General features: G+C 45.8%; 1 protein-coding gene across 2 annotated transcripts in view; it reads left to right on the plus strand.

Annotated features, from left to right (window-relative positions):
• EPM2A (EPM2A glucan phosphatase, laforin) overlaps positions 1-19,608 on the plus strand; it is a 410,272-nt gene that overhangs the window by 68,871 nt on the left and 321,793 nt on the right. For both annotated transcript variants that reach the window (XM_073627740.1, XM_073627739.1), the window contains exon 2: positions 6,004-6,264. In XM_073627740.1, the coding sequence (XP_073483841.1) occupies positions 6,009-6,264 (256 nt within the window). In that variant the 5' untranslated portion in view covers positions 6,004-6,008. The remainder of the gene's footprint in view (positions 1-6,003; positions 6,265-19,608) is intronic.

Here is a 19,608-nt window from a genome sequence, read left to right on the forward strand (position 1 = left end):
TAACTGGGAACAACTGATGTAAGGAAGTACTTCCGCTCTGGGAGGGACACCTGATGTAAGGAAGGCTTCTGCTCTGGAGACACCTGATGTAAGGAAGCACTCTGAACTGGGGACACCTGATGTAAGGAAGGACTGAGCTCGGGGGGGACACCTGATATAAGGAGGGACTCTGCTCTGGGGGACACCTGATGTAAGGAAGGACTCCGCTCTGGGGACACCTGATGTAAGATAGACTCTGTTCTGGGGACACCTGATGTAAGGAAGCACTCCGCTCTGGGGACACCTGATGTAAGGAAGGACTCTGCTCTGGGGGACACCTAATGTAAGGAGGGACTCCGCTCTGGGGGGACACCTGATGTAAGGAGGATCTCCGCTCTGGGGACACCTGATGTAAGAAGGGCCTCTGCTCTGGGGACACCTGATGTATGGAGCGACTCTTCTGGGAATACCTGGTGTAAGGAGGGACTCTGTTGGAATGCCTGATGTAAGGAAGGACTCCGTTGGGAATGCCTGATGTAAGGAAGGCCTCTGCTCTGGGGACACCTGATGTAAGGAGGGACTCTTAACTGAGGAACAACTGATGTAAGGAAGGACTCTGCTCTGGGGGGGACCCCTGATGTAAGGAGGACTCGAACTGGGAACACCTGATGTAAGGAAGTACTCCACTCTGGGGGGACACCTGATGTAAGGAAGGCTTCTGCTCTGGAGACACCTGATGTAAGGAAGCACCCGAACTAGGGACACCTGATGTAAGGAAGGACTCCGCTCTGGGGAGGACACCTGATATAAGGAAGGCCTCCGCTCTAGGGACAGCTGATGTAAGGAAGGACTCCACTCTGGGACACCTGATGTAAGAGGGACTCCGCTCTGGGGGGAACACCTGATGTAAGAAGGGACTCTGCTCTGGGGAGGACACCTGATATAAGGAAGGCCTCCGCTCTAGGAGGGACACCTGATGTAAGGAAGGCTTCTGCTCTGGAGACACCTGATGTAAGGAAGCACTCTGAACTGGGGACACCTGATGTAAGGAAGGACTGCGCTCGGGGGGGACACCTGATATAAGGAGGGACTCTGCTTTGGGGACACCTGATGTAAGGAAGGACTCCGCTCTGGGGACACCTGATGTAAGATAGGACTCAGTTCTGGGGACACCTGATGTAAGGAAGGACTCCGCTCTGGGGACACCTGATGTAAGGAAGGACTACGCTCTGGGGGGACACCTAATGTAAGGAGGGACTCCGCTCTGGGGGGACACCTGATGTAAGGAGGATCTCCGCTCTGGGGACACCTGATGTAAGAAGGGCCTCTGCTCTGGGGACACCTGATGTATGGAGCGACTCTTCTGGGAATACCTGGTGTAAGGAGGGACTCTGTTGGGAATGCCTGATGTAAGGAAGGACTCCGTTGGGAATGCCTGATGTAAGGAAGGCCTCTGCTCTGGGGACACCTGATGTAAGGAGGGACTCTTAACTGGGATCAACTGATGTAAGGAAGTACTCCGCTCTGGAGGGACACCTGATGTAAGGAAGGCTTCTGCTCTGGAGACACCTGATGTAAGGAAGCACTCTGAACTGGGGACACCTGATGTAAGGAAGGACTACGCTCGGGGGGGACACCTGATATATGGAGGGACTCTGCTCTGGGGACACCTGATGTAAGGAAGGACTCCGCTCTGGGGACACCTGATGTAAGATAAGACTCTGTTCTGGGGACGCCTGATGTAAGGAAGCACTCCGCTCTCGGGACACCTGATGTAAGGAAGGACTCTGCTCTGGGGGAACACCTAATGTAAGGAGGGACTCCGCTCTGGGGGGACACCTGATGTAAGGAGGATCTCCGCTCTGGGGACACCTGATGTAAGAAGGGCCTCTGCTCTGGGGACACCTGATGTATGGAGCGACTCTTCTGGGAATACCTGGTGTAAGGAGGGACTCTGTTGGGAATGCCTGATGTAAGGAAGGACTCCGTTGGGAATGCCTGATGTAAGGAAGGCCTGTGCTCTGGGGACACCTGATGTAAGGAGGTACTCTTAACTGGGAACAACTGATGTAAGGAAGGACTCTGCTCTGGGGGGGACCCCTGATGTAAGGAGGGACTCCGAACTGGGAACACCTGATGTAAGGAAGTACTCCACTCTGGGGGGGACACCTGATGTAAGGAAGGCTTCTGCTCTGGAGACACCTGATGTAAGGAAGCACTCCGAACTAGGGACACCTGATGTAAGGAAGGACTCCGCTCTGGGGAGGACACCTGATGTAAGGAAGGCCTCCGCTCTAGGGACAGCTGATGTAAGGAAGGACTCCACTCTGGGGACACCTGATGTAAGGAGGGACTCCGCTCTGGGGGGAACACCTGATGTAAGTAGGGACTCTGCTGGGAATGCTTGGTGTAAGGAGGGAATCTACTGGGGACACCTGATGTAAGGAGGGACTCTGCTCGGAATGCCTGATGTAAGGATGGACTCTGTTGAGAATGCCTTATGTAAGGGGGGACTCTGTTGGGAATGCCTGGTGTAAGGAAGGCCCCCACTCAGGGGACACCTGATGTAAGAAGGAACTCCGAACTGGGAACACCTGATGTAAGGAAGGACTCTGCTCTGGGGGGGACACCTGATGTAAGGAGGGACTCCAAACTGGGAAGACCTGATGTAAGGAAGGACTCTGCTCTGGGGACACCTGATGTAAGTAGGGACTCTGCTGGGAATACCAGGTGTAAGGAGGGACTCTACTGGGAACACCTGATGTAAGGAGGGACTCTGCTGGGAATGCCTGTTGTAAGGAGGGATTCTGTTGGGAATGCCTGATGTAAGGAAGGACTCCGTTGGGGACACCTGATTTAAGGAGGGACTCTGCTGGGAATATAAATGCAAAAAAACCCAAGGGGGCAATGCTGCGCTAAGAACAATACAAGTTGTGAATAAAAAATATATATATCGTTAGCAAAATGAATGAATAATAATGCCAAAAAGAAAAACTAATGAATAATAATTGTGAAAAAGAAAAAGCAGCAAGTATCAAAGTCTAGTATGCAAACAAACTGTAAAAGGGTGGATACAGCGCTACAATAAATATGATCAGAGAAATTACTGTGAAATACAAAAGAAAAAAGAAAAGGGATTTAATGGTTTCCCCAAAACCTAGGTGGTGATTGAAGCCTCCAAGGGATGATTCCTAATGTCGCCAGCTAATGGATCGTGTTGCTCAAAAATATAAAAGATAAGCCCTCATAGTGTAATATGTCAAATATACAAATGCGTTTAATAAAGGATAATTTTGCACTTACAATGTAGTAGTTCAAATATCAGCGAATCGTACAATGTGGATATATGGAAGTCGCGGTGTCTCCACGAGCCTCACTCTACTTCCTGATTCAAAACAAGTCATCCACCGTCTCGAAAGGAAAAAATGTAACAACGTCACCGTCATAGGCTCCACCCTACGCGTTTCGTCATCAATAGGAAGCACCTGGCCAATCCCCATACGACGTCCTATTGATGACTAAATGCGTAGGACTGCCATGGCTGCTTGCTTGGATAAGGGTCTGGTATATCCCCTTAACCACTTCAATACACTATGTTATTTATACTACACTACCTGCACTGACTGAATATAGAGTCTACACTGAATATCTAGTCTACACTAAATGCAGAGTATATATGTATGTAGGACCCTCTACCTGAAGGTAGGTGCTAGACTAGTATTTTTCTATAGCTCAGGGTCCAAGTACAGGTAAATTTAGCCAGGCCTGTTCTTTAGGCTGGGCCTGGTTGTTATGATTTGGGACTGGGAGTGTTTGGTGTAGTGGGAGGTGTGGTCACCTGTGCTCTGACTCAGAAGTGCCTCCCCTGCTTTCAGAAGGATTGTTCTGGAAGAGAGGTTGGATCTGAGGTTTGAGTGGCAGGCAGCTCATATGAGGAGCTCTGACCAATTACCCTTTGGTATTGGCAGGGGTCAGGCCTCCCATATAAACTGAGGTCACATGCTGCCAGGGAGGAGTTCTGGAAAGCAGGAAAAGACAGAATGGAGTATTGAGTTGCTGTTCCGGGCGTCTACACGTGGGGATGTGCCAAGCGTGGAGGAGGGATGGAGGAACCGCTAGGAGGGAGTCCTAGATAAAGATCTTTATCTCTAAGTATCAAGCTGCTGTGACCGGGGAACACAGGACTTGCATGTTGGAGAAGATCAGTATGGAGGAAGTAGCAGTCAAGCGGAGGAGAGTAGATCAGTGTTCTGTGACCGGGGACACAGAACTATCCTTTTGGAGAAAGGTCAGTGTGAGAGAAACAGAAGAGGAGAAGCTATCGAGAGTAGTGCAGAATGCTGGGGCCTGGGGAACGCAGCATGGATAGTTATGGACTGGCTGGGAACAGTAGTTCGCCCTTTACCATGTGTCAGGCCGTCGTGGGGAGGTACCGAGTATCTCTGGTCTGGTTAAGCACATTGGTAATCCCTTCCAAAAGACTGTGTGGCTGTCTGATTCATTGGGCCATCGGGGAGAGGCTGTGTAGGCTTTTGGCTCCTTGATTCGCAGAGGCAATACCATTACGGTCTGCAAGGTGGAATTATTCAGAGTGATTCATTCTTGTCCCAATGGAAGTGAAGAAATAGTATGGCAGTAGTTTTGCAGTGAAGGATTTGTACAAGAAAAGAAGAAGCAACAGTCTGCAGAGAAGTTATTCAAAGGGAAAAGACTGGGTGTGCAAGGTGTGCATCCAGTTTTGCAAAGGCCAAGGCCACTGAATAACGTCTGATAATGTGCTAAATGCTATGGACATCTCATATTGTCCTTTCTCCCATCCAAGTTGTATTCTGCAATAAATGTAACAAAACCGTGCAAATGACTGTTCATTGTCTTAACTGATGGATGAGGGTCCGGCAGCAGGGTGATTTGCGGATTGCTAGTAACCAAGTGGTGAACATACCGTTACATATATATATATATATATATATATATATATATATATATATATATAATACACTGCCTCACAGGGTAAAAGGACCGCGCTATACCGCAGATGGACACCGGCAGCAAAAAGCGCCCTGAGGCGATTCAATTCGCATAGGTAGTGCTATACAAGTCACTCAATTCATTTACTAACTAATTAACCTGCCTAATCTAGCTCAATCTATCTCTGTCCACAGTCACACACTATACTCGGCCGCTATGTAAGCAGCCCTATATAGTGTGGGGCGTGGACTTAGTCCCCCTGAGCCACGATTGGCCAAATGCACCCTGCCTTTGGCCAATTATGGCTCTCGAAGCAGAGCGTGCTGTGATGGGCCAAAGCGTGCAGGTCAGGTGCATGCTTTGGCCAATCATCAGACTTCAATGCACTGCAATCTCGCAGTGCATTATGGGGCGTTTCACTGTGCTCGAATTTGCCGCAAAAGCCCCATAATATTCGCTGTTTGGTGAACGGGCGAACACCCGATGTTCACCCCTACTAAACATACAGCCAGAGCTACAATGGAATGATTTGGATCAAAGCATATTCATGTGTTAGCATGACCCAGTCAAAGTCCAGACCTAAATCTAATTGAGAATCTGTGGCAAGACTTGAAAATTGCTGTTCGCAGACGCTCCCCATCCAATCTGACAGAGCTATTTTGCAAAGAAGAATGGGCAAAAATTTTACTCTCTAGAGATGCAAAGCTGGTAGAGACATCCCCAAAAAGACTTGCAGCTGTAATTGCAGCGAAAGGTGGTTCAACAAAGTATTGACTCAGAGGGGCTGAATACAAATGCACGCCAAACTTTTCAGATATTTATTTGTAATACATTTTGAAAACCATTTATCATTTTCCTTCCACTTCAAAATTATGTGTCACTTTATGTTGGCCTATTGCATAAAATCCCAATAAAAAACGTTTTTAGTTATAACATGACAGAATGTGGAAAATTTCAAGGGTTAGGCACTTTATTAGAGCTTCAAAGAAAATCATAAAATATATGAACATTGTTAATGTGGGAAAAATATATGAAGAGCCTTTTTTTTAATTGCAGGAGTCATGCAGCAAATACTATTCCGCTTTGGTGTAGTCATCACTCTTAACTACACTGACACTGAACTTCTGATACTGGGATCACGAAAGGAGATGGGAGCCTGGGACCCTCAGTTTGCTGTTCCAATGAAGCCTACTCGATGTCCTCTGTCCACAATTGAACCATCTCTATGGGTGGGAGAGGTGTCCCTGGAAGAGCCATATACTGAAAACTTCTGGTTCAAGTTTATAAAGAAAGAAGCTGGTGTCCTAATTTGGGAAGGTAAAATTGGTTAGAACCTTGTACCTGATATTTTGTCTGGAGATTTTTTATGTTGTTATAAATTCAGTAATGTTTAAGTATTTTTTCAAGATGAATAGTTAAAATGAGAAAAAAAATATACAATCAAATATATACTGTACATGCAGGGCTGGCTCAAGACATTGCGCTGCCCGGGTCCAAGAATAAAATGCTGCCCCTCCCAATGCCCCCCCCCAAAAAAAATCATGCCCACCAAAAGGCCCCCACATCCATTATTTTATATCATGACCCATTAAAACTAAAATTAAATTTATCAGGCAGTCAGATTTACATGCAACAGTGGTGGTGGGGGTTCAGTCCAAGGAGGCAGTGGTGGTGGGGGGGTTCAGTCAGAGGTAGTGGTGGTGGGGGGGGGGTTCAGTCCGAGACAGCTGTGCTGGTGGTGGGGGGGGGGTTCAGTCAGAGGTAGTGGTGGGGGTGTTCAGACAGAGGCAGTGGTGGTGGTGGGGGGTTCAGTCCGAGGCAGCTGTGGTGGTGATGGGGGGGGGGGTTTAGTTTGAGGCAGCGGTGGTGGAGGGTTTAGTTCAAGGCAGCAGTGGTAGTGGTGGTAGGGGGGGTTTAAGACAGAAGCAGATGCGGTGGTGGGGGGGTTCAGACAGAGGCAGATGTTGTAGTGGGGGGGTTCAGTCAAAGGCAGTGGTGATGGTAGTGGTGAGGGGGTTCAGTCAAAGGCAGTGGTGGTGGTCGGGTTCAGACAAAGGTGGCAGTGATGGTGGGGGGTTCAGACAGAGGCAGATGTGGTGGGGGGGTTCAGACAGAGGCGGCAGTGGTGGTGGTGGGGGGGTTAAGTTTGAGGCAGCAGTGGTAGGGGGGTTTAGTCCAAGGCAGCAGTGGTAGTGGTGGTGGTGGTGGGGGGGGGGGGGGTTAAGACAGAAGCAGATGGGGTGGTGGGGGGGTTCAGACAGAAGCAAATGTTGTAGTGGGGGGGGGTTCAGTCAGAGGCAGTGGTGATGGTACTGGTGAGGGAGTTCAGTCAAAGGCAGTGGTGGTGGTCGGGTTCAAACAGAGGTGGCGGTGATGGTGGGGGGTTCAGACAGAGGCAGATGTGGTGGGGGGGTTTAGTCAGAGGCAATGGTGATGATGGTGGTGGGGGGGTTCAGACAGAGGTGGCGGTAGTGGTGGGGAGGGTTTCAGTCAGAGGCAGTGGATGGTGGTTCAGTCAGAGTCAGCGGTGGTGGGTGGTTCAGAGGCAGCAGGGGTGGTGGTGATGGGGAGGTTCAGACATAGGCAGCGGTGGCGGAAGGGGGTTCAGACACAGGCAGCGGTGGGGGGGTTCAGACACAGGCAGGGGTGGTGGGGGGGTTCAAACACAGGCAGCGGTGGTGGTGGTGGGGGGGGTTCAGACACAGGCAGCGGTGGTGGGTGGGGTCATACACAGGCAGTGGTGGTTCAGACACAGGCAACCGTGGTAGGGGGATGGGGGGGTTCAGACACAGGCAGTGGTGGGGGGGGTTCAGACACAGGCAGCAGTGGTGGGGATAGATCAGTGGCGCCAGCACTTACTTGCTCTCAGTGTCAGCCATGCCTCCAGTGATGTCTCTTCCAACATGGGATCTCCGTGCACAGCAGGAAGCTCCTCCCCCTCACGCCGTTGGCCATCAGCTGACTTTCTCCTGTCACGATATGGCATTCGTCAGCAGCGATGGAGTGAGCTGCAGAGAGGATGAGTGGGCGGTCCACTGTGTGGATATGGCAGCGAGTGCTTTGCCATTACCTCTAACAGCCGTGGCGCTGGGCCCCCCTCACAGTGGGATAAGTGGCAGTTGTGACGAACGCGGGTGTCAGATCCCTGCCCCCCTTGCTAACTCACGACAAAGGATCGGCCAACCTCACACCATGCTGTCACTTGCGTAACAATGCCACTCTCAGCTGCGCCCAACACAAATATTTTCCAGCTTGCCTGACCACAATCTAGGTGCGAGCAGCCTGAGAGCGATTGTCACTGGGCTAATTATGCAATTAACCCTTTAACTGCCACCACCTCTGTTTTAAAAGACCGAGCCTGGGGAGACTCGTAAGTTTAGCAATACCAATTATGATTTCAGAATAAGCGTCTGCAACATACACTGCCACCACAGACAGGTCTGCTCAGAGGCCCTACCCTAAAACAGTAGCGCTCTTGTAAGAGGCAGGTTTGTTTGTAGCTTGCATTAAGAGCTTTAGAGACAAGGTTAACACTTTTCAACATAAAGGTTTATTATGAAAAGGTCAAGTTGGTACAAATAAAACATTTACAGAAAAAAGGTGTTTCAAAGAGATGACAATATACAAAGAATTAAGATAGAATTGGGGAGGAAGAATACTTGCAATTAATGTTGATCAGAGTTAGATCGATGAGCTGGGTAATCGGTTCTCAAACTTGGCAAATGTTCCTGCTTGGATGGTAAAAGGAGAACTGACCATTGTCCTGGCTTCTCCTCTTTTCTGTCAAATCAAATGGGGTGTTGACAGTGACCAGTGACCAGTTGTCTGCTCATTTTGTTTAGGTGTTGGGTTCTGGTAGGTGTCTACACTCATGATCATGTCCCAGGTACACTTTGTGATACATATTTATATCTCTGCATCTATAGTGTTTACAGACTGCGAATATCCATATTATTGAGATTTGCTTCAAAACAAATATAAACATGCCATGTCTCTACTGTCTAGTCTACTTAGGAGGAATACCAGTGGTTTCCCATATGACCTGACATAGGGGTGTCTGGACTTGAAATTAGCTGAGGAAACTAAATATGTCCATATTATGGCTGTGCTATTAATACTTTGGAAGTTATGAAACATGCTGAAATTTCACACTTATTCCACTGTTTTAAGCTTTATGTGCATTCAGGTATTTACGACTGGCAGGGGCGTAACTAGAAATAGCAGGGCCCCATAGCAAAATGTTGTATGGGGCCCCCCCTGCAAACAGCCCCCCCCCCACAGCTGCCCTAGTGTCAATGCAGCGTGACCTGTGCCACATACAGCGTGACCTGTGCCCAATGCAGAGTGACCTGTGCCCAATACAGCGTGACCTGTGCCCAATATAGCATGACCTGTGCCCCATACAGCCCCACCTATGCAGAGGAAGAGGCCTCCCGGATCAGCAGAGAGTGCCCGCTGTAATAGCTTTCATTTGAATTTCCTGTCTTCCCGGGGCTCATCGTCACATAGCCCCACCTCTTGGCCCGACGCCTTTGATGACGTCACATGTCCCGCATTGGATCGGCGTTCTGTCTATCAAAGGAACCGGGCCAAAAGGTGGAGCTATGTGACATGAGCCCCGGGAACACTGGAAGTTCTAATGAAAGCTATTACATCGGGCAATTCAGCTCTCTGCTGATACGGACAGCTCGCCTCTTCCTTTCCTCTCTCTTCCCCTGGCTGGGAGACTGTGCCAGCGGTGCTCTTATCCTCACTGGGCCCCACTCGGCTGCGGGCCCCATAGCACCCGCATGGGTCGCTATGGTGGTAGTTACGCCCCTGACGACTGGTATCTGCTGGTTCTCTGAATTGAGAGGGTGACAGTTTTACGACAGGCCTGAACATCCTGCCTGGCTGACATGAGCTGTTTTTTTTGACCTAGCCTGGTTTTGCTTTCTCTGTTTTTTTTTATTCTTTATTTTATCAAAATATATTACACACAAAAAAAGTAAAACATTTTCCCTACTCAATAGGGATATACATTAAAAAATGTTGTTTCCAAACCTTTATCTACCCTTACCCCCCCCCCCCCCTCCCTTCCACCCCATTCTCAGACCCGTCTGTCTCCTCTTCTCTAGATAATCTTAATCTCATTGTATTTCTTTTTTAATTTAAACTTTTTCCACTTTTCCCATCTCTTAATGAATCCCTCTCTAGTATCCTCATGGCTCTGTCTTAGAATTTCCATGTTATATATCTCTTCTATTTTATCAAACCACTCTCTGATTTTTGGACTCTCTACTTCCTTCCATTTCCTCAGTATCAAGCTTTTTGCAGTGTTCATCATATGTACAATCATTGAGTTTCTATATTCTTTTGTCGGGATATCTACCCCATGAAATAGACATGTCCATGGTTCCTCAGGTATAACTGTATCAGTAATTTCCTTAATATAACTCAGTATTTCCTTCCAGTATGTTCTAATTTTAGGGCACCCCCACCATATATGGGCCATGGTTCCCGTTTGCTTACAGCCCCGCCAACACTCCATTGTTTGTCCTATTTGATATTTCCCTAGTATTTCTGGGGTTCTATACCATCAGGTTGTGCACTTATAATTCATTTCCACCATCCCATTATTTACTGATGATCCATGTACTAGTTTTAGAATTTTTCCTACTTCTTGGCTCTTTCCTCGTTTCCCCAATTCCCTCTCCCAACTTTTTATAAATGTTGGAATTTCCAGATCTTCCCCTTCTATCAAGGTTTTATATATTCTAGATATATTCCCACTTGATTTTCCGATGGTACATAATCGCTCTATGAATGTAAGTGCTTCTCCTTCTTTTATTGGGCGAGGAAGTGCTGCTATGAAGTGTTTGAGCTGAAAATACCTCCATTCATTAATCTCCAGTATATCTTTTATTTTTAATTCTTGTAAAGTGCAAAATTTCCCCCTTGTGTTATATCACGTAGTTGTGTGTTTTCTTTTTTAATCCAGTTCCCCCCTATCAAATTTTCCCCTGGTGCAAATAAATTATTTTCCTTTAGTGCCATCAGTGGTGAATTATATTTCCATTTATTTTTCTTGTGTAGTGCTTCCCAAATTTTTAATACCATCCCTGTCAATATGTGTGTATTTTCTCCCAATGTCCTATTATGTGGTGGTATCCATATATTCCTTCCTAATTGTGTATTAGCCATTATGTGTTCTATATTAACCCACCTTTTCTCATTGTTTGATGTAGCCCATTCCACCACGCATGTTAGCAAAACCACCTCGTAACATTTTTGAAAGTCAGGTACATTTAATCCCCCTTGGCTTTTTACTTTCTTCAGAATTGCCAGAGAAATTCTAGGTTTCTTATTGTGCCATATTAATTTAGTGATTAAAATTTTTAAAGTTCTAAAATAGGCTGGGGGTATATATATGGGGAGCATCTGAAACTTGTACATGATCTTCGGAAGTATTATCATCTTTAGGGCGTTAATCCCGCCCATCCATGATAGGGGGCGTGCTGCTATCCTTTTTATGTCTATTTTTATCTCCTGTAATAATGGGATATAGTTTGCTTGAAATATTTCCTCTGGCGATGCTGTTAATTTAATCCCAAGATATTTTATTTACGTCCTCCTCCAAGTGAATGGAAACTCTTGTTGTAAACTCTGTTCCTCTTTCAATTTCATTTTTATATTTAATATTTCGGATTTACTCAGGTTGATCTTAAAATTAGATAGATCTCCGTATTCTTTTAGTGCTTTCATAAGATTGGGCATTGTAATTTGGGGGTTTGATATATAGAATAGTATATCATCTGCAAATGCAGCTAATTTATTCTCCTCTTCTCCGACTTTGAAGCCCCCTGTGTCTGCATCCCCCTGCACTGTCGCCAGAAAAGGTTCCAGCGCCGGCACAAACAGGAGCAGAGACAGGGGACATCCCTGTCTCGTCCCATTATTCATTCTAAAGGGGGATGACAATGTTCCATTTACTTTCACCATGGCTGTAGGACCTTTATATAATGCTTGTATCCACTGCATCATCCTTGGGCCTAGCCCCATGTTCTCTAGGGTGCTCATCATGAATCCCCAGTCTACCCTGTCGAATGCCTTTTCGACATCTATTGACAGGAGTAGACTGGGGACTCTCCCTTCTTTTATTTTTTGAAGTAACAGAAGTTTTCTTACCCCGTTGTCCCTCCCCTCTCTCCCTAGTACAAAGCCCACTTGATTGGGATGGACCAGCTCCGTCATTAAATCTTTCATTCTTGTTGCTAATATTTTTGCGAACAATTTTGTGTCCGCATTTAACAGTGATATAGGTCTATAGTTTGAACACTTAGTACTATCTTTGACTTCTTTTGCTATAATGGTAATTGATGCCAATAGGGCCTCTTTACTCATCTCGTACCTCCTTCCCAATACATTCATATATGTGCACAGTTTTGGGGTCAGGATTTCTTTAAAACTTTTTAAGTATAACGTCGTATACCCATCTGGCCCTGGACTTTTTCCTGGTGCTGATTCTTTTAACGCCCGATTAATCTCCTCTACCGTTATTGGTATTTCTAAGGATATTGCTCTTTCCTCTGTTATCCGGGGGGATCTTAGCTTTTTTTTAGATATCCTTTTATTCCTTCTTTTTTTTTTGCTTTCTCTGTTGAGATAACCGTTCCTTTGAAATTTAAAAGCTATGAATTCCTAAAACCAGGGAGGAGAGAGGGAGTTCAGATTTTTCTGTAATGTTACACGGTTAGCCAAGCTGTCATGGCTGCTCCAAGGTTCTCAAACAACATGGCGACTAGCTACAGCTTTTCATGTCCAGTATGTGATATCGTTACAGCGGCCACTGTCATAGGCATCAATTTGCTGCCCCTCTGAAACTCCCGCCCGTTCCAATGGACCCACCAGGACCCATGGAAGGCCGGCCCTGTGTTTATGTTAGCCAGGTCGGGAGTCCATGAGGCTGCAGGGGAGCAGTCAGAGGTGTGCAGGGCCGCACAGTGAGCCAAGTGAGAGCAGCAAGGAGCTGTGAAAGAACTGTTGTTGTACAAGAGCACAGGGGTGCTGTAAGCTGGTCTGAAGGACTGAAGGCCTGAGCAGCAGCACTACAAAAACAAGCCAGGAGGCTTGGTGTTATTTTTCCTTTATATTTGAACTGATGGTAAACTCATTTGAGGCAACTTTTTATGTTAAACTTTATTTTAATTTTTAATAAAAGTGGGCTGTCAAGTCCTGAAACATAGTTCCTGACTGTTGTGGGCTTACTGGGAAGCACTGCACTTGAGGAAGCATACCTCCCAACTTTTTGAGATGGGAATGAGGGACACCTATTAGCAAAAGTATGTAGGCATAAGACACACCCCCTGCCATTAAAGGAGAATTATACAAAACAATGATTAGTGCTTTGTTTTTACCATTACTATTCCTTTATTCTGGCTTTTGACATTTACAAATGCAGCAATTTAGAAATTGGATGAAAGGTTTAGCACTTGGAAACACCTTTTTGAAAGATAAATAGTGCATTTTATGTACAACTATATAGATCAGACCAAAATGAGGGACAAATGAGGAGGAAATGAGGAGGAAAGAGGGGCAGAGGGACTTTGTTCCAAATCAAGGACAGTTGGGAGCTATGAGGAAGGTTTGATAAAAGACCAATAGTCAGCATGGCTTCACACAAGACCAACGTTGTCAAACAAATCTGATTTCTTTTTATGAGAAAGCATGCAAAAACTTAGACAAAGGAGTGCTTGTAGATATAGTATAATTGGACTTTGGAAAAGCATTTGACACACTTCCCCCCCGCACATGGCTAATGTGTAAGTTAAAGTCTTTAGGCTTAGGGAAAATTCAGTCAGTAAATGGAGAGAAAACTGTGTTAAAGACCGAATTAGGAGAGTAGTGATTAAAGTGATTTTAAGGCAATTCTAGGTAAATGTTATAAAAAAAAAACAAAAAACAAAAAACAAACATGTTCTACTTACCTGCTCTGTGGTTTTGCACAGAGCAGCCACGATCCTTTTCCTTTCTCGAGTCCCCCCGCCGGCCCTCCTGGCTCCCCCACCGCCAAAGTGCCATTTCACACATAGTGTAACTCGGCCCTGCCCCCTGCTCCTTCCTCTCTGGTTGTGATTGACTGCAGCAGTTTGCTGCTGTTGTGAATATGCGGAATAGATTCCATCAAGAACTAATTATGGACATTTAAGGTGACTGTTATAAAAAAGAGCTGGATGCATTCCTAAATGCAGAAAACATGACTGTATATTAACATTTATAAGTAATAAGACCAGAGATTCCATGGAATATTCCATCGCCTTCTGGTGGGATCAGGAAGGATTCCTCAACCTCAATTACTACTGTGTGTAACTATGACTGGCTTATTAGAGAGGTGCATCCCATAATGCAGCAGCTGCCCAGTGTAAAAGCAGCATCTGGGCAATTGTGGAGCTCTGGTCCACAACTGCAGTGTGTCAATGTCCTACTACAGCTGTGACATTATTAAATCACTCAGTGACATTGTGTTTTTAAAGGCTAACTCCACCTTTCAAAAAAAAAAAATATATTCACATATATGTATATGTATATATGTGAATATATATTCACATATATGTGCATGACATTTTTTTTTTCTTTTTAGCAAACGAGTCTGCAAAACATTGCGGCCACAATCACTGGATTGGGGGTGCAATGCCAGGCTCCTGCAGACTCTTCCTCTAGCGCTATGTCTGTGCTGGGATATGCATTTTTAGTTGGATAACTGGAGGAAATGTCAATGGATTATGAGTGTGGTCATCGCCACACTTATGTTCCATTGAGAACTACAAGTTTTTCTGCTGCGGAGGGAAGATGAGAATTGTAGTTCATTCATTCACATATCTCTGTGATTGAATGATGCAGTTGTGTAGGCGGAGCTCCACACAGCTGCACAAATTTCAACAGTGTTAACGACTTGAGGGGAGAAGAACCCCCACATGCTGTCACAAGAAGCGGGGCGTTTTGGAGGTGGTCCCATTTCCACCATCTTACATGTTACACCCCCAATTCAAAAAAACAAGTAACGGTGCAAAAGGTGGAGTTAGTCTTTAACAAGAGAGTAAACAGTTCATCACGTAAAATTGCATGTCTAAACCAGTGCTACACAATATCCCACAAACTGGCTATACACCGGGAGTCAGCAAACAGTAGATTGCAGCCAGGTGACTGGTAGATAGTGGTCTGGGCTTGCTGACCTGCCACCCCAGAGCATCAAACAGAGTGCATTGCAGAGGGACTACTTATAAAGTTGTAGTAGGGAGCAAGAGCTGCATAAGCTGATGCCTCCTCTGTAGTGCTGGCTCCTGTCCCATGCGGTGTGATGCCAACTGCACTCCACCTCTTATCTCACCTAGTGGTCACCAGAGTGGTGCCAGCAGCAGGAAAGAAGAGATCTTCAGGTCAGTGTGAAGCAATACCCTGAGCATAATAGTATAGGGCCGCTTTCACATTGATGGGCTGCGGTTTACCCACACCGCGGGTGCAGTGCAGTGTATCTGCAGCTTTCCTGTGGGTTTGCTGCGCCTAGCCATAGACTTCTATTATATCCTGGGGGTTTGGTGCACTTTCTGAATGCAGGAGTTTTAGTGCACTTTTAGAAAGTGCACCACACCTGCAGGATGTAATAGAAGTCTATAGCAAAGCTAACCCAAGAAAGTCGCAGCTGCACTGCACTGCACCTGCGGTGGAGGTAAACTGCAGCACATCAGTGTTAAAGCAGCCTTATAGGTGGCTCAGAACAGTAAGGATTTATTTACATTTGTAGTTTAGGGGGATGGTAAAAACCCATAGCTAAGACGTGTTTTTACCACCCCTGCCCCAAACACACCCCCTTTAGCTCAAGTGGCCAGGGATGTACACATGTTGCAGCAGGAGTTATATGCCCTGTCATTGTTTGCGGGTGTAGTGCCTGCCAAGCATGACCCATTCAAGTGAATGAGGCCGCTCTACAAATGCCCTGCAATCCTCTGCTGTACAGCAAACAAGGGGTCTAAAGCAGGCAGCGTTGTATTGCTTTCTCACCAGTAGCTTTAACCTCTTCAAGCATGCAGTTTGCCTGTCAGGTGGTTGTAGTAATATGACCGAACAAAAGTGACTCCATCTTGGTGGCTGTAAGTTTATATACCTTTAAGTCTCAGACTTGAGTTATTAGCTTATTCTGTCATTCCAGCTTGTAACAGCATTTTGCAAGATACACACACAAGAAACCGCTTGCATAGGCAATTATAAGCATTTATACTCTATATATAAATTGTGGTCTAGTCTGTCTTCCTGTTTAAGGCCCCTTTCACACTGGGGAGGCGTCGGCGCTAAAGCGATGATATTGTTAGCGGCGATTTACCATCGGTATTCGGCCGCTAGTGGGGCAGTTTTACCCGGCGCTTTGCTTCTAATTGTGTTTGGTATAGCTGCGGTGCCCAATTGATATACACACCGCTCCTTCACCGCTCCAAAGATGCTGCTAGCAGGACTTTTTTTACCGTCCTGCTAGCGCACCGCTCCAGTGTGAAAGCCCTCGGGGCTTTCACACTGGAGACAAAGCAGCGTCACTTTCAGGTCAGTTTGCAGGTGCTATTTTTAGCGCAATAGGGCCTGCAAACCGCTTCAGTGGGAAAGGGCTCTAATGTAAGGTGACCAGATTTTTAAAATGAAATCCGGGGACATATTTTTTTTTTACTAGTAATGGCAACAATCGACGACTCTTTGCCCGTCGCCGCCGCCTGCCTCACAGCCTGTCAAGTCTAAAACCCCATACACACTATCAGATTTTCTGATGATTTTTTCCTTCAGATTTACCAAAACCATATAATATGAGGTCAAACCTTAAGCCTTTCAATTTGTATGCAATCAGGCAGGCCCTTGCACTACATGGTTTTGGTAAATCTGAAGACAAAAATCAGCAGAAAATCTGATAGTGTGTATGGGACTTTACTCTTCAGGCCCCGGCTACTACTGGGTGGGGAGCAGAGGAAGATCACTCCACCAGGGAAAGCAAGGAGATAAGCAGGCAGGCGGCTAGCCGGGACTTGAGCCAAGGCAGAAGAACATGCGAGTGGAGCTGAATGGGCATGCACCCGAAACTGAAGAAATAGTCCCTCCGCTCTGACCAGCACATGATCATCAGAAAGGGGCACAGATAATGGAAAAAAATAACCCCCCATAAGCTAGTAGGAGCGGCAGAGGAGGGGGGTGCAATTCAGATATTTTTTTTTTATTCTGCACGGGCTGTCTTTGAAATTGCCCCAGCCCCTGTTCAAATCCAATCCAAGGACAAAACTGGGGACAGACTTGGTCCGGGGACAGTGTCCTCAATCCGGGGACTGTCCCCAGAAACCGGGGATGTCTGGTCACCCTACTCTAATGGGACATGGACATGGTAAGATCAAACATGGTGCATGGCAGCAGAGGCACCGCAGATCCAAACATAAATAAAGATGAAGCCAGCATGCCAAGTGCGTGTGTGTTCAGTAAACAGTCTTGATTTACTTTGATTACATTTTACCACAGTGCTTCATTGGCATGCTGGCTTCATCTATATTAATGTTTAAACAATTTTTAAACTGGAATTATTTTGGGTGTATTTTATGGTTATTTGATGTTTTTTTTTTTTTTTTTTTATAACATAAGTTTGTTACTGTTCAATACAGGTATTCGGCGACAAAATTAACACAATTTAAATTAACTAAAATACGACTATAACTAAAACAATTCAGATGACTAAAATATGACTAAACCTAAAATGGCATTTTAGTAAAAAGGCTATGACTAAAACTCAATCGAAATTTGATGTAAAAATGAACACTGCTGGAGACTACGCACTGAGTTCATTCCAATACACTGCTCATTGAGGACTTATTACACATACACTAATGACTTGGTATTGAGAAATTGATAAATCTATACTAAGGAATAGGGATGAGCCAAACACCCCCCGGTTCAGTTCGCACCAGAACCTGCGAACGGACTGAAAATTTACACGAACGTTAGAACCCCATTGACGTCTATGGGACTCGAACGTTCGAAATCAAAAGTGCTCATTTTAAAGGCTAATTTGCATGGTATTGTCCTAAAAAGGGTTTGGGGACCCAGGTCCTGCTCCAGGGGACATGTATCAATGCAAAAAAAAGTTCTAAAAACGACCGTTTTTTCAGGAGCAGTGATTTTAATGATGCTTAAAGTAAAAAAAAAAGTGAAATATTCCTTTAAATATAGTACCTGGTGGGTGTCTATAGTATGCCTGTAAAGTGGCGCGTGTTTCCTGTGCTTAGAACAGTCCCTGCACAAAATGTCATTTTTAAAGGAAAAAAAGTCATTTAAAACTGCTTACGGCTTTAATGTAATGTCGGGTCCTGGCAATATGGATAAAAATCAGTGAGACAAACGGCATGGGTACCCCCAAGTCCATTACCAGGCCCTTTGGGTCTTGTATGGATATTAAGGGGAACCCAAATTAAAAAAGGAAAGGTGTGGGGCCCCCAGGCCCTATATACTCTGAACAGCAGTATACAGGCGGTGCAAACAAGACAGGGACTGTAGGTTTGTTGTTAAGTAGAATCTGTTTGTAATTTTGAACTGGTACATTTTTAACATGTTTAGCTCCAGCCAAAAAATCTATTTTAAGCTTTTTGGAAAACCTAGGGAAGGCTTATCACCCCTGTGACATTTGTTTTGCTGTCTGTGCTCCTCTTCAGAAGATTTCACCTCACTTTTTGTCCCAATGACAAATGTTTTTTGAAAATCTGGGGTTTTTTGTGAAACAAGGATTGGTGATAAAGCATCGGTGGAAAGGAGAAAAGTTTTTCCCATATTAACTCTTACAAACGACTCTACTTGTTTGCAAGTAGGAGTCGTTTGTAAGTTGGATGTTTGAAAGCAGGGCCTGCCCTATATACTCAGCAGAAATTTGGGCCTTAGGTGTTGTTGTGGCCACAACAGTGTAAGCCCTCTCAGGGCCCTGCTGTGAAATATTAGATCAAGAATTGTAATTACATGCCCCTGTTGAACAGGGGTAGAAAAATTGGGCCTTTGGTGGTGGTGGTGGTGGTGGTGGTGGTGCCACAACACTGGAACCCCTCACAGATGCTCTAGTTGGAGCGCAGGAACTAGCCCTGCTGCAAAGAATTGCATGAAAAATATTAATTACATGCCCCTGTTAAACAGGGGCTGAAAAATTGGGCCTTAGGCACTGGTGGCAGGACTGACGGCGCCCAGAACCAAAAATGTTCTTACAAGCTATCATCATGATCATTGAGGAGGAAGAGGATAATTACTCAGTATAACAGGATAGTCACTCAGCATCAGCATAAGCAGTCTTTGAAGGGATCTGACATTTCAAAAAAATGTATTCGGTTACATCAGCATCAGGTGCTTGGTAGCTGGTGGTGATCCAAGACTGATTCATTTTTATGAAGGTCAGACGATCGACCGAGTCGGTGGACAGACGCACCCTGTGATCGGTTACAAAGCCTCCAGCAGCACTGAATGTGTGCTCTGAAAGAACACTGGATGCAGGACAGGCCAGTAGCTCAATTGCATACTGTGCAAGCTCTGGCCAGTGATCCATCCTCAAGACCCAGTAACCCAGAGGATTTTCGGTGGGAAAGGTGTCCAAGTCAGATCTTGCCCCTAGGTATTCCTGCACCATGC

The sequence above is a fragment of the Aquarana catesbeiana genome, linkage group LG04, assembly GCF_042186555.1.
Source record: "Aquarana catesbeiana isolate 2022-GZ linkage group LG04, ASM4218655v1, whole genome shotgun sequence".
In the NCBI taxonomy this organism is placed as follows: Eukaryota; Metazoa; Chordata; class Amphibia; order Anura; family Ranidae; genus Aquarana; species Aquarana catesbeiana.